The sequence below is a fragment of the Lepidochelys kempii genome, chromosome 9 (assembly GCF_965140285.1).
Source record: "Lepidochelys kempii isolate rLepKem1 chromosome 9, rLepKem1.hap1, whole genome shotgun sequence".
Taxonomy (NCBI): domain Eukaryota; kingdom Metazoa; phylum Chordata; order Testudines; family Cheloniidae; genus Lepidochelys; species Lepidochelys kempii.
The window spans coordinates 27,383,093-27,395,911 of record NC_136388.1 but is presented as its reverse complement, the minus strand read 5'-3'; the positions used below and the strand labels follow the sequence as shown (position 1 = coordinate 27,395,911).

General features: G+C 38.1%; 2 protein-coding genes across 15 annotated transcripts in view; one reads left to right on the top strand and one right to left on the bottom strand.

The window, feature by feature from the left end:
* The window catches only part of MED12L (mediator complex subunit 12L), a 321,530-nt gene that overhangs the window by 207,884 nt on the left and 100,827 nt on the right, over positions 1 to 12,819 (top strand). The window lies entirely within an intron of this gene.
* On the bottom strand, positions 455 to 8,969 carry P2RY12 (purinergic receptor P2Y12). Of its 3 annotated transcripts, XM_073359686.2 has the most exons (3): positions 8,685 to 8,969; positions 2,171 to 3,220; positions 455 to 2,062 (listed from the first exon to the last, which is right to left on the bottom strand). In XM_073359686.2, exon 2 carries the CDS (start codon positions 3,195 to 3,197, stop codon positions 2,205 to 2,207), a length of 993 nt encoding a protein of 330 aa, XP_073215787.1. In that variant the 5' UTR covers positions 3,198 to 3,220; positions 8,685 to 8,969; the 3' UTR covers positions 455 to 2,062; positions 2,171 to 2,204. The 3 variants fall into 3 exon arrangements, with proteins under 3 accessions (XP_073215787.1, XP_073215785.1, XP_073215786.1); XM_073359684.2 differs by having other exon boundaries at positions 455 to 3,220; XM_073359685.2 differs by lacking the exon at positions 8,685 to 8,969 and adding an exon at positions 5,697 to 5,782 and having other exon boundaries at positions 455 to 3,220.

The following is a 12,819-nucleotide window of genomic DNA, read 5'->3' as shown; positions in this document are numbered from 1 at the left end:
GCTCTGCACAGCCAGCGGGAGGATCCCTGGAGCAACTGCAGGAGCAATGTGGCTGCAAAGCAGTGTGGGGGAGGGGCACCTGAACACACACTGCCAGATGTCTGCGGCTCTGCGAATCAAGTGCGCGGCACTTGAATCACTCCTGGGCCGCTGTGCAACCATGCAGCTTAGAGGGAACACAGGTGTGCACACAAAAGCGGAAGTAAATGTTGTTTAACAGATCATTGAGAAATCTGGAGTTTCAGAAAGTAACTTGAACTGCCAGATCCATCTAACAATAGTAAACTAAAGTAAATGACATATCCCCCTCTCCAAAGAGCTACCCATATTTTCTTCTGAATTTCATTGTACAACTAGAGGGAGGAGAAATTAAGACATCACTTAAATTATTAGTAACTACACTTTATAATTAGGCTTGGCAGAATTCAGTTTTTATTACAATTTCCGCACATAATATTGATTATTGTTAAGTATCTTTTCTGATATTTATCTATTTAAATTTTCACAGTTACAGGAAATTGGGGGTCATCAGACAATGTAATGACAGTAGACACTGAGTTAAATTAGCTGTATAACTATTAAAACAAAAATGGTCAACATCACATGTCAAAATATACAGTGCAAATATCTTTTAAATCAACAAATCATACCAGTTTTTACTATTCAAATGCTAGTGCATTTGTAACATGCCTAATTCAAAAACCTAAATCACTGGGTTTTGTCCTTAAAATCTTACTTTGCCTGTGTGCACATTTTGATTATTATCAATGAAAATATTTTTCATCATTTTGTATGTTTGTGGTGAAATTGACGTTGACTCATAAAAATCTAATCCTTCCAGGCGTATTTATAATTACAGTTGGTATGATTTATTGGATCAACAGAATAAACCATAAAACATGTATTACAAGTTCAGTACTAAAATTTATATACAAGTGAAGAACATTTTAACAAGTTATATAGTATTTGGCCTCCATCCTACAAACAGTTACTCCTGTGTGTGCTTGCAGTGGTGATAGAAAGTATACAGAAGGTAATATCTGTTTGTAGGATCAGAGCCTTACATGTTAGTGAAAGATTTTTCAGACTCAGAGTCTGGTTAGTAGTTGTATCAGCAGTAAGTCTCTTAGTGGTTGTTTATGGCAACCTAGGGCCATCTGCAGTCAGAATTATGTACACAATTGTTACTGAAAAAATTGCATTCCTGATTTCCCAAACTAAAAATGCATCATAGCTGTAACTAAAAAGCATAGCTAGAAATCTAGTATAGTGAAAAGAAAAGCTGATGTTAACTCTCATAATTGGTTTAACCCTTTCAGTGCTTCTATCCCATGAAACCCAGGGATTTTTATTGGTGTAAAATTAGTTTTACTGAAAATGGTCATTTATATATTGCTCACCGTAAAACCGTGGTTATTTGGTTGGTCTTTCAGAGTGTGTTCTGGGGTACTCAAAGGTTTAACTTCAGTCTAAATAGATTTGCTTAATATACATTATTTCTGGATACAGTTATTAATAAAATGGTCAGCAACTTTAAAAATGCAAATGTATGATGCCAGAAGTGTAATGTTCATTCTGCTAATTCAGCACACATAAATAGCTTTTCCCCTGCTATGCTTAGTTGTTTGGCATTCGGATGCAAGGTGATAGCTTTCTTTTTTAAAAAAATATCTGGCTTATTGATATTTTCTTTAGTTGCATTTTTCAGATTTTAATTGGTATGGGTGAAATCCTGGCTCCCACTTGAAGTCGGCGTGCTTTGTCACCAACTTCAAGGGAGCTAGGATTTCACCATTTCTCTGCTGAGCCCTCACAGTTTATAAATTCATCTATTGTATTCTATGACTAAAAAGCTGTTTCCCCCCCCCCCTTTATAATCGTTTTAATAAGCATTCAGGCCTGGATCCAACATATGCTTAAAACTCAAGCACAAGAGTATTCCCACTGACTTTCGTGAGACTACTTGTATGTAACTAAGCATACACTTAACCACTTTGCTGCATTGGGGCTATAACCAGTAAAGTTCCTCTGTTCCAGTGTTTCTGTGCTTCTGTCATAGAACCTAGATTCAAACAACACAGATTCAGTTCCCAGAGAAGTAAGTGGGAGTTAGCCATTGATTTTATTGGAGTAAGACCTGGGTATTTATTATTAATAAGCATGTAAATACCTGTATTATTTGCTATTTACCCAATGTTGTAGCCTTACATTGGCGTCTCATCGCTACCGGCTCCATTGTTCTGCTCCTTGGTGCGTTTGTGCAACATGTTTATCAAGGATTTTCTAAAGGACTTACAAAGGAAAAAATATATGAATGGATCTAGGCACGCATTTAAAGATGTTAACCAGAGGGTGCTCTCTTTTATATAGAACAATATGTTCTGAGCAGAGCATTGAAAAACATCTCTTGTTTGGCTCAAGGTATAGGGAATTCTGGTAAAATGGAATGGCACAAAACAAATAAAGAACACTGCAATAATGATAAATACCTTAATATTTACAGGCTTTCTGGACACCTTCCCCGTGCATCTTGTTCTTTTATATGATTTATACAGTTCTTTTGTTATGAGTATGTAACATACAACTATGATGACCAAATTAACCCAGAAGATAAACTGGCAAATGTAGTTCACAATTTCATGCCATAGTAACCCAAACTCTGATTTCAAGTGAGCACATTTCTTCACTGTTTTACGTGTGGGTTTTTTGTTTGTCAGAATCATGTTAGGTAGTGAGAGAATAAACATTAATATCCATATTACCATGGACAGAATCTTAGCACCTAACAGGCTGCTAGTGCTTGATGTTTTAAATGGTCTGGCAGCTTTCTGATAGCGATCAATAGTTATTAGACCCAGAAACAAAATACTAATGTACATGGTGAAGTAAAATATGACCTGTGTGACCTGGCATACAAATCCCCTCAGTGCCCAAGGCACCATTTTTGCGTCACTGAGAATTTTGAATGGAAAGGTCAGGATCATGAGGATGTCAGAAATGACTGTGTTCTTAAGGAAGACGATGAAATTAGATTTACTGGAGATTTGAAAAAACACCCGCATCGCCAGGCCATTCATGACAATGCCCACGAGAAAGAGAACAGTGTAGAGCAAGGGAAAGAGAACTTGACTGATTTTGTTATCACTGTTGCAGTTGCTTTCATTTCCAGGATAGCTGAAGTTGTATTTGGCATTCATTTGTACTTTGATATCTTTTCCCCCTGTTAAAACAAAGGATGCAGGGTTATCATTTATCAGGTAGAGAACTGCAGCATTCATTTTATTCAGGGTGGATAAACATCATTGATATAATTTTTAATTGGATTTTTAAATTAAAATACAGGTTTATTTTTTTTTAAATATAATCTCTTTACTTAATTTTGAAATTGACAACTTATGTTAAGGCATAAACCTATTACAATTAAACTCATTTAAAACGTTTAAAAATTATATTAAGCAGAACATATTTGCTGCCACATTTGATAGCAAGTCAAATCACAGAACTAGTGGGAGCACCTAAGCACCTGTACCCTGAGTTTGTTGAAGTGCTAACCTAGCTTTTGACAATAGTAGCGTGTTCTGCAGGTTCAGAAAGGATATCTTTTTCATTTCAGTTTATTCAGCTAGTTCAGTTCAAAGACTAATTCATTCAAAGTTAAGAAGCCTGTTGGGAGTTGAAAAAGCAGGAAAGCTTGTTTTCTTATTCCAATCTATTAATAAAAGCTAAGTGTAAAAGGATGAAATCTATTCGCTCTAAAATCTTGAAAGAAACAATCAGTCCACTTCAGTAACTATAGATAATACGTCCTTTATTTAATAAAGCAGTCAGTTTTAAATGCAGAACATGTTTTGATAAAGAAAAAAGTTATGTATCCAGCATGTTTAAGGTAGTTTCATTTAATTAAAAAAAATGCTCCTTTTGAATTTCCATCCAAATAGAGACTGACACAAATCACAAAAAATTAATCTAAATAAGAAATGCATCATCCACCATTTTCTGACATAAAAATGTAAAAGTTAATCTGAATAAATGTAAGTTAACTAAATGTGTAAAGATATATAGACCCTTTTGATTAGCAAAAAGAAGCACCAAATTTAGTATAAAGGTTATATTTAGTTGAAAATCAACATATTTTAATGTTGAGAGAATGTTGAGAACTCATGAGAATCAACCTTTCTTTAGGAAAATAACTAAAAAGTACAAATGCAAAATATGATTAAAATCAATTATTTTAATCAAGGGTTTGTGCTTGCTGATTTAAATCATAATTAAAACTAGTGATTTAAATCAATCTACCCACACTGTATTCTGGTTATTCTATGTATATGAATGTTGTTGGTTTTTATGCTAGCATAATGTCTTGGGTATTTATCACCACACCATGGATGACAGATCTGCAGATACAGCGTTAAATTCAGAGGCTGTTTTTCTAACAATAATTGAGAGTAATTTCAACCACGATCAGTTCAGACAGAGATAGGCACCCTTAAACCCAGTTAGACTCTCTTAGACATTGGTAAGTTGGAGAAGCTTGAGTTTCAAGAAGCAAGATGAAAGTAAAAAAAAGTTTAAATTTAGATACGGTGAAGGCTAAGGAATTTAAGCCCTTTTACAACCTTGTTGCCTCTCCTCTCTTTTGACTCGCAGGGTCAAAGAGGTGATGTGCTAGGGGTGTGGGTAAATTACACACTGGTATCAGTAAATGGATGTTGAGTCTAAACTGGTCTGACACACAGACAGAGGGTTGGGAGTCAGAAGAAGGTGTAAGACGCACCAAGAGTTTCCTCTCTGAATATGCCCCACAGATTATTCCTTTTGGAGATGCATGATCTTTCCAAGTGGTTTCCTAGTACTTATGTTCTGTGGGGAATTGCTACGCAAACTCTAACCAACTACTGTATCTGTGCAAATACCACCTTGTGGATGACCACAATAATGCTCTCTACACAGTTGTGGCTTATCGGTCTTTGGCCACAACTGCTCACTCACAACAGCACAAATGATGAATTCAGGGGCAATACAGGGCTGTCATTTCATTTTTTGCCTGTATAGTGATCTTTCCAAACCGCAGTTTTCAAATGGGGGAAGGAAAATGTTGTTCTCATTTTTTTTTAAATTCAGGAATGGGATTGCTTATATTAGTTGCTTTTGGCTACAGATTTAGTTATCAGTGATAATTGGATTAGCTGCTAAAAGGAAACCATATATAGTGCTCAGTAAATTATCTACTAACTTTTTTCCTCTCTCCTACCTGAGTCCTCCATCCTAGGACTTTTAGGCAGCTATGAACCTATCTCCTCACCTAATTATTTTTATTTCCCTTCCCGGTTGCCTGTTGTTGCCCCAGTCTCCCTCTATTGTTCTTTTCCCCCCACTGCTCCTGTGGTGTCTTTCTTGCTGCTGCCCCCTCTTGCTGATCACCTCTCTCAGTGCTGTTTCTTGACCTCACTTTGTGCCTCTTCTAAAAGTCATTCTTCCCCTGTCTTCCTATGCTCTGACTTGTCTCTCTCCTTAGACATGCAGCAGCCACTAGAGGCTTTCCCTTCCGAGTGCAGTGGGAGGGAGGGAGGGAAGGAGGAAGAACTTTTGGATCATCTCTCCTGCTGGCTGCTGCCACCCATGGATGGGAGTGGGTGGGCGAGGATCTGCTCTGCCCCAGCTTTGTCACCGTAGACTGGCTTCAGATTCTACCTTACCCCGTCAACTTCAGCAAGAAGGTAGGAGGGGATTCCAGCTGCGATCTGGGGGCACGAGGCATCTCTAGAGCTGCTTTCTGTCTTCAGTACTCTATCCGGCCAACTCACTGGCTAACATTCTGAGGCACCTTCGAACTCTCACGCCAACTGCTGAGCTGCAGTGCTTGTGGGGAGGAAAAATTGCAGGAAAAATGTATTCCTGCTGCATGGTCCTCACAGTCAGGCAATCTGTTTAAAACCCCTCATAAATACCTGCAGTCACCTATTATTGCTGTGGGCCTTAAACCTTTAGGCACCAGGAGGAGTGGTACCCCAAACTGCAAGTCCCCTAACAGTCCATTTTCTGAGGGAGACTTGAGCACTTGCATGGGGGCAGGGATATGCTTTGCAACTGTGTCCTATAAGGTTTGCCTCCCCACATACTGTCGCTGTCCCACCTCAAGTACCAAACTCTACCCCGGTTTTGGGACAAAGCATGAAGACACCATGCTGCTAGGGACTCCTGTCCTACCTTCCGGTTGCCACAATAACATGAAATGAAAATCTTGAGGCACAGCTCAGCAGCCTTTTGCGTATTCCATTGTCGGCGATCCCCAGCCACCTGTCAGACCAAAAGCTTCTTAAAGTAAACAGGTCCAACTCCTCAAACAGTGATCCCACAGGAAAGCACAAACCGCATAGAGCATGGCAGATCCACCATTAGGGAAAATCCCTTCCTTAGCCCCAAACAGCAACTGGTGTCATACTTCACATGTGACCAAGGACCAGCTATCTCAGATCTTCATAGATATTTAGGTCAGAAGGGACCATTATCATCTAGTCTGACCTCCTGCATAATGCAGGCCACAGAATTTCACCCACCACTCCTGCAAAAAACCTCTCACCTATATCTGTGCTATTGAAGTCCTCAAATCATAGTTTAAAGACTTCAAGGAGCAGAGAATCCTCCAGCAAGTGACCCGTGCCCCATGCTACAGAGGAAGGCGGAAAACCTCCAGGGCCTCTTCCAATCTGCCCTGGAGGAAAATTCCTTCCCCACCCCAAATATGGCGATCAGCTAAACCCTGAGCATATGGGCAAGATTCATCAGCCAGATACGACAGAAAATTCTTTCCTGGGTAACTCGGATCCCACCCCATCTAATAGCCCATCACAAGCCATTGGGCCTATTTACCATGAATATTTAATTACCAAAACCATGTTATCCCATCATACCATCTCCTCCATAAACTTATCGAGTTTAATCTTAAAGCCAGATAGATCTTTTGCCCCCACTGCTTCCCTTGGAAGGCTATTCCAAAACTTCACTCCTCTGATGGTTAGGAACCTTCGTCTAATTTCTAGTCTAAATTTCCTGGTGGCCAGTCTTGTGTCCGCATTGGTACTGAGCTTAAATAATTCTTCTCCCTCTCCGGTATTTATCCCTCTGATATATTTATAGAGAGCAATCATATCTCCCCTCAACCTTCTTTTAGTTAGGCTAAACAAGCCAAGCTCCTTGAGTCTCCTTTCCTAAGACAAGTTTTCCATTCCTCGGATCATCCTAGTAGCCCTTCTCTTTACCTGTTCCAGTTTGAATTCATCCTTCTTAAACATGGGAGACCAGAACTGCGCAGAGTATTCCAGGTGAGGTCTCACCAGTGCCTTGTATAACGGTACTAAAACCTCCTTATCCCTACTGGAAATACCTCTCCTGTTGCATCCCAAGACCGCATTAGCTTTTTTTCACAGCCATATCACATTGGCAGCTCATAGTCATCCTATGATCAACCAATACTCCACGGTCCTTTTCCTCCTCCGTTGCTTCTAAATGTGAAAGTCATGCTGAGTGCACAACCAGTTCATTAACTGCTGGACCTGACACCCAGCTGTTGATATTTAAGACCAAAAAGCCAAGTATGTTAAAGTGCTTTGAGATCCTGAAATGCAAAGTCCTACAAAAGTGTAAATTAGTATTACTATTTACTACTTATTAATTGTACATTGCTTTCTTTAGTCTTTGTAAGGAGGCTCAAATAGTTTTGCTGTGCCAAAAGGGAAGAATGGCAAAATAGGACGTAGGATGGGAAATGCTGCTATGAATAATTTCCTTTAATTACAGCTAATAGCGTGTTATAAACAAAAAAATGTATATTTAAACAAAACTTAGTTTGAGATGTCAAAATATTTACCAACAGATCCTTTCAAATAACTGAATATGATGCAACTTTATTTTCAAAATTTCATATTGTCACAAACAGGAACATCTGTGATCTATGACCATCAGAAAAAATTAGAACCTCACTAATTTGCTTGTTGATAAAGTGTGTACTTCATAATATGTGTACAAATGGCAGTCTTTCCCCACTTTTCTGCAAAGATTAAGCTGTGTTGGTAGTGTTCTGTAGCTTGGACTCATGTTAAGTTTTTGTTCAACCTTCACAATATTTAGTAATGTACTATGAACTGTTATCACTAAGAATTAAAGTGCACTTGTCAAATAAATTAACACAGTGCTGCTTTGTTTTGGTAGTTGGTTTACCTGTTGTTTACAAAAGTAAGAACATTGGTTTTCGCAGCAATTAATACAAAAGTATGATCTAAATGGTCTGCTATGTAATCCAAAGATGTTTAGAAAGAGGGATGAAAAACCATATAAGGAAGATTGCAAGAGCAAAGTTTTAACTGAGCAGTAAACTTCAAGCCCTTCAGTGATACAATTATAAACATTACTATACTTCAGTATTATCCCAGTAGGAGTGGGGGGTTTATAAATAACTTTAGATGCTCTGAGTTATCAGATGATATTTACATCTCTCTGATAGCTTCATTATTAAAAGGTGCTCACTTGTATTTCCATCTGTAAAAGATTATATGACAGGAATTTATGAAACATCATGTATTTTAAAATGTAAATATATTTTTAGCTGCACATGTCAATTGTAATTAAATGGCTATTACATAAGCTTGAGGGAGCAGAAAAGAATATGTTGAGAGAAAGAAAATTACCTTACAACCGCTGAAAAATGGTGAAATATTAGGTCTTTCCTGTGATGGGAAGTTAATATTGCTGGCAGATCATCATTTGCTGTTCCTTTTCCCCTCTGGTTTTCTTTCCTTTTTTTAAGCTTGAGACTCAGAAGATAGCATTAGTTTAGTAGCTTACTTCAGTAAAAATACTTCAGATGAACAGAGAGAGAGAGAAGGAAGCTGTACATCCCAGCTTTAGTACTTAGAAAGACGCTCTGCTCTCCAAGTTAAAACTTGTGTTTCTTAGCTGTGCATACAGTTTCAAATTCCAGGCGACAGCCTCGATGCTTCTGCTTTTATTTCCTGTAAAAGAGGGAAAAGAGACTTGGTTAAAAAAAATAGAGACATTAGCCTTCTGCTTTCAATCCATTGAAATACTTTGTGAAAACTACAGATAATGTTTTTTAAAAGCTTTTATATAGTTGTTACTTTGTACAACTCCTGAGAAGTTCAGACTAATATGATCAATATCTTTCTAACTTGTGGTAATATATCTATTATTACAGAAGATGTTCCAGATTGTATTTTTTTATTTTTTTTCTTTGAAAACATTTAATTGTGTTTAAACAGAAGGTGAAGTGGTGATTTATTACTGTTGAGCAGAAAATTATATTACTGTACAATTTATTGGTCTTTTATGTAGATTTCAAAATATTTCATATCATTTTCCCAGTTCTGTTTCTGCTTACTTAATAATTTATATTTTGAAACTTTAAGAATGAACAAAATGTAATTTTCCCTCAGTTAAAAATTGATTTGTACAGTAGTAACATAAATGACACTATGGTATGGCTCACCATTTTGTTATATTGCCACCGAGGATTAGGATTAATAAATACAGATTTTGAAAAACAATAAAAATACAACTTTGTGAGAAACAAGCTAAACATGTCTTTGTAATAGTTCAGGGGAACCTGTTTACTTACAAGCTATGAATTCTGTTTGATTTTATGAACTCTCTATATATCTATATCAAACTACAAACTCCAGTTTGTTTTCTGAGCACACTTTTGATTATAAATCTGTTCTGTGAGTTCACTGTGGCTCTTTAGCCTCCATGTTGAGCTGGAATATACAAGAGGTTTCAGAAGAAATTTTTGCACCTAGCAGAGAGTTAACAATGAAAGTTCTTTAAGTCTTGATTGTTGTCTATTCAAATGGAAGCATCCTTGGACAAAGAGACAGCTACGGCCCAGGGCAAAGCAGTTTTTCAAATGTTGATTCCAGGTGTTTGGTGATCTAACACCAGGGTGCCTGACAGGGAATTTTGATCACCTGTCAGAGTTTTGACCTGGTGACTGGAAGTCTATAAAAAGAAGTCTCTCTCTCTCTCTCTCTCTAGCTGTTTGAGAGAAGAGACCAGAACCAGAAGGCAAAGCTTTTCGGGGGAGAGGAACGACCTTGGGTTTCCTAGAGAACTCTGACCAAATCCCCTAAAATGCTCAAAAGTGGCAAGGAAATTGAGCTGGGGAATTGTGTATAGCTGTTCCTTATTTTGCACAGATCTGTGTCTCTCTTGTGCTGTATAAAGTAAAGAATGATTGCTTTAGACATCTTTTTTGCAAGGTCTGTTAATTTACTTTGATTATCACTTGACTCTGAACTGGTAAACTATAAATCAGAGTGCCCACAAGGTTGGAGTTCTGGGAAAGTGTGCTACTGGGGAGCCTTTGCGGGGATGGATTCAGCATTGGGCTTGGCGTTTAGGGCAGTTGGACCATGTGGCCTGACTCCCAAGCGGGGTGCCAGACAGAGTGCCTCTGCCTAGGGAGTGGGCTTAGAGGCTACTGGGAATTGACATGAGTCATTTCTAAATGAATAGGTTTGGATAATTGTACTGATTGATTGGCTTTGGCCTAGTTTTGACATGATTGTTGCCTTAGTGACCTTATTATTAAGTAAACTTGCTAACAGTTGCTGCTGTATCGGACAAAGATGATATTTTGACCATGTGCTTTAACTGGAGAATAATGGATACACAAAATGTGCTGCCAAAAAGCCAATTAGAGAAAAACAAGTCTGTAAATCACGTAAAGGGTAAAAGTGGTCTGATCAAGCATGTATCATCAGTGCATGGTCAGTAATAAATCAATTAGGAAAGAGAAATAACATGAAAATAGCAAGGACAACAAAATCAAGCCAATTGACGTTTACACATATGTACTGTAATGAGTTGCGTAAGACACACAATATACGTAATTCTTAATGGTGATATGAAGAGTATTCATGAATATGTAATTTACATGTGTATAAAATGTGGTAAATTATAAGGGGCAGTTGGTGCTCCATAGGAAAAATCTATCATGATCTTTCTGTGTCTCAGGAGAAGATAACTGGCCATTGTCTTTTTCTGCTGTCTGCTGTTTTCTACTTTAATAGTGATTGTAATTGCAAGGCGTGTGTGATTCAAATACAGATTGGAATTAGTAAACCTGAGTGTCTCAGGCATGAGTGTGTGGCATTCTTACCCAGGAAGGCTGAAGAAGGAGACAGTGCTTTGAGCCTACCCACACCAAGGGGGATACAGTCCCCAGCCTGTCGGTCCAAATCCAACAGCTTGATGAGTGCCCAGCTGGGGGCACTTGACCCAGGCTATGGCAGTCCTACAAAACCCTAAATGATTTAGATTTTCTTTAATTTTTGTAAGAGAGTCTGATTTGCTTCTCCAAGTTTCTAAAACAAAATTCCGGAGTGGTCAACGATTAGAGTGAAATGTCATGAGGGCTTATGGGCTGCATTTAGAATTATTTTCTTTCTCTGACATGCAAAATGGGGATTCACTGAATAAATGTCTGCAGAATCCAGTAAACAGTAAGTTCACCACTGACTTCCTTCACATAAGTTTTGTTTCAGTGCTCAGATGTGTGGAGAAGAAACTGATATGTTTCATCTTTCTCTCAACTTTTCTCTACCCAGGTACGTTTTTCACTGCTAGCAAAAAGAAGTTGGTAGTGGTTTGTCTAGGAAACATGCTAAGTTATGTTTTTAGCTAATGTAGCTCCTGTGGGTACATTGCAGTCAGGGTGTGAATGGCAGCCTGTGTAGACGTATCCTATATATATTGGTCCCAGAATCCTGTAGATCTCTTACCCACTTTATGTTGGGCTTTAGATAGATCTTTTGTTTAGAAAAACTGTTATTTCACCTTATCTTAAATAAGATCACTGCGGTAAGAATTGATCGACTGATCTGTGTATTTAAAAATAGGATTCTATGAAAGTATATTAAATCATAAAAGAAGCAAATGACAGTCCAAGTAAAGTGTGTATTATTTGAACTTTCTGCCGGTCTGAATAATGAGGGAAAAGTAATTCCAGCACAGCGCTGTTCTGGCAGAATCTGCTCTTCTAGGCAATTAGTCAAATCTGATGGGTGGTGATATTGAACCAGACTGCTAAACATCTGTTGAAATGCTGCTTTTAAGACATTTTGTTGCAGGATGCATTTGAAACGGATCAGGCCAACAGGGTTATAAATAAAAGATGTCTGCACAGAATGAACACATCTGCTTTGTGTATGTTTGAATGATCATTCATATAATTTTCTCTGAGCACTTCACTTCAGTGCACTGTACAAATGATAACACGCACAGCACCCTATGTGGTAGGAAAGTCACTGTATCACCTTTTTATGGATGGGAGAATTGAGGCTAAAAGAGGTGAAGTGACTTGCCTGCAACCATGAAGCAAGTAAATGGGAGTGCTAGGGTTCGTTTCCAGGCCCATGTGCTTTCCTTTTGCTCATGCTGCTGCTTTAATCAGATTCTTTCTTTGGAATGTTGCCCATCAAGGTCTTTTCCTGTTTCAAATGGCATTTCCTCTAAAATGCACTAATAGAGCATTCCAGTAAACTCATGTTAGATTGTTTGGAGAGGATCCTAAAGCAAATGTACTTTCTATGGAATGTATTATAGCTTAAAGGATAAAGTCTTACTGTGCTGATTTATCACAGGACTTGTGTGGTTTTTCAGTTGTACCAATGGCTGTTAGTAGCATATTTGTGCTGGTTTCTGGAAAGGAAGCTTATATCTTTTATCGTTGTTGTATCAATACAGAAGGGAAATGTCTGAATTAGTACTGCTTACTGCAGCCCTAACTGACATAAAACGGTTGGG

Coding starts and splice junctions, on each gene's coding strand:
- P2RY12 (XM_073359684.2), bottom strand. CDS start 3,197: ATGAATGCCAAATACAACTTCAGCTATCCTGGAAATGAAAGCAACTGC.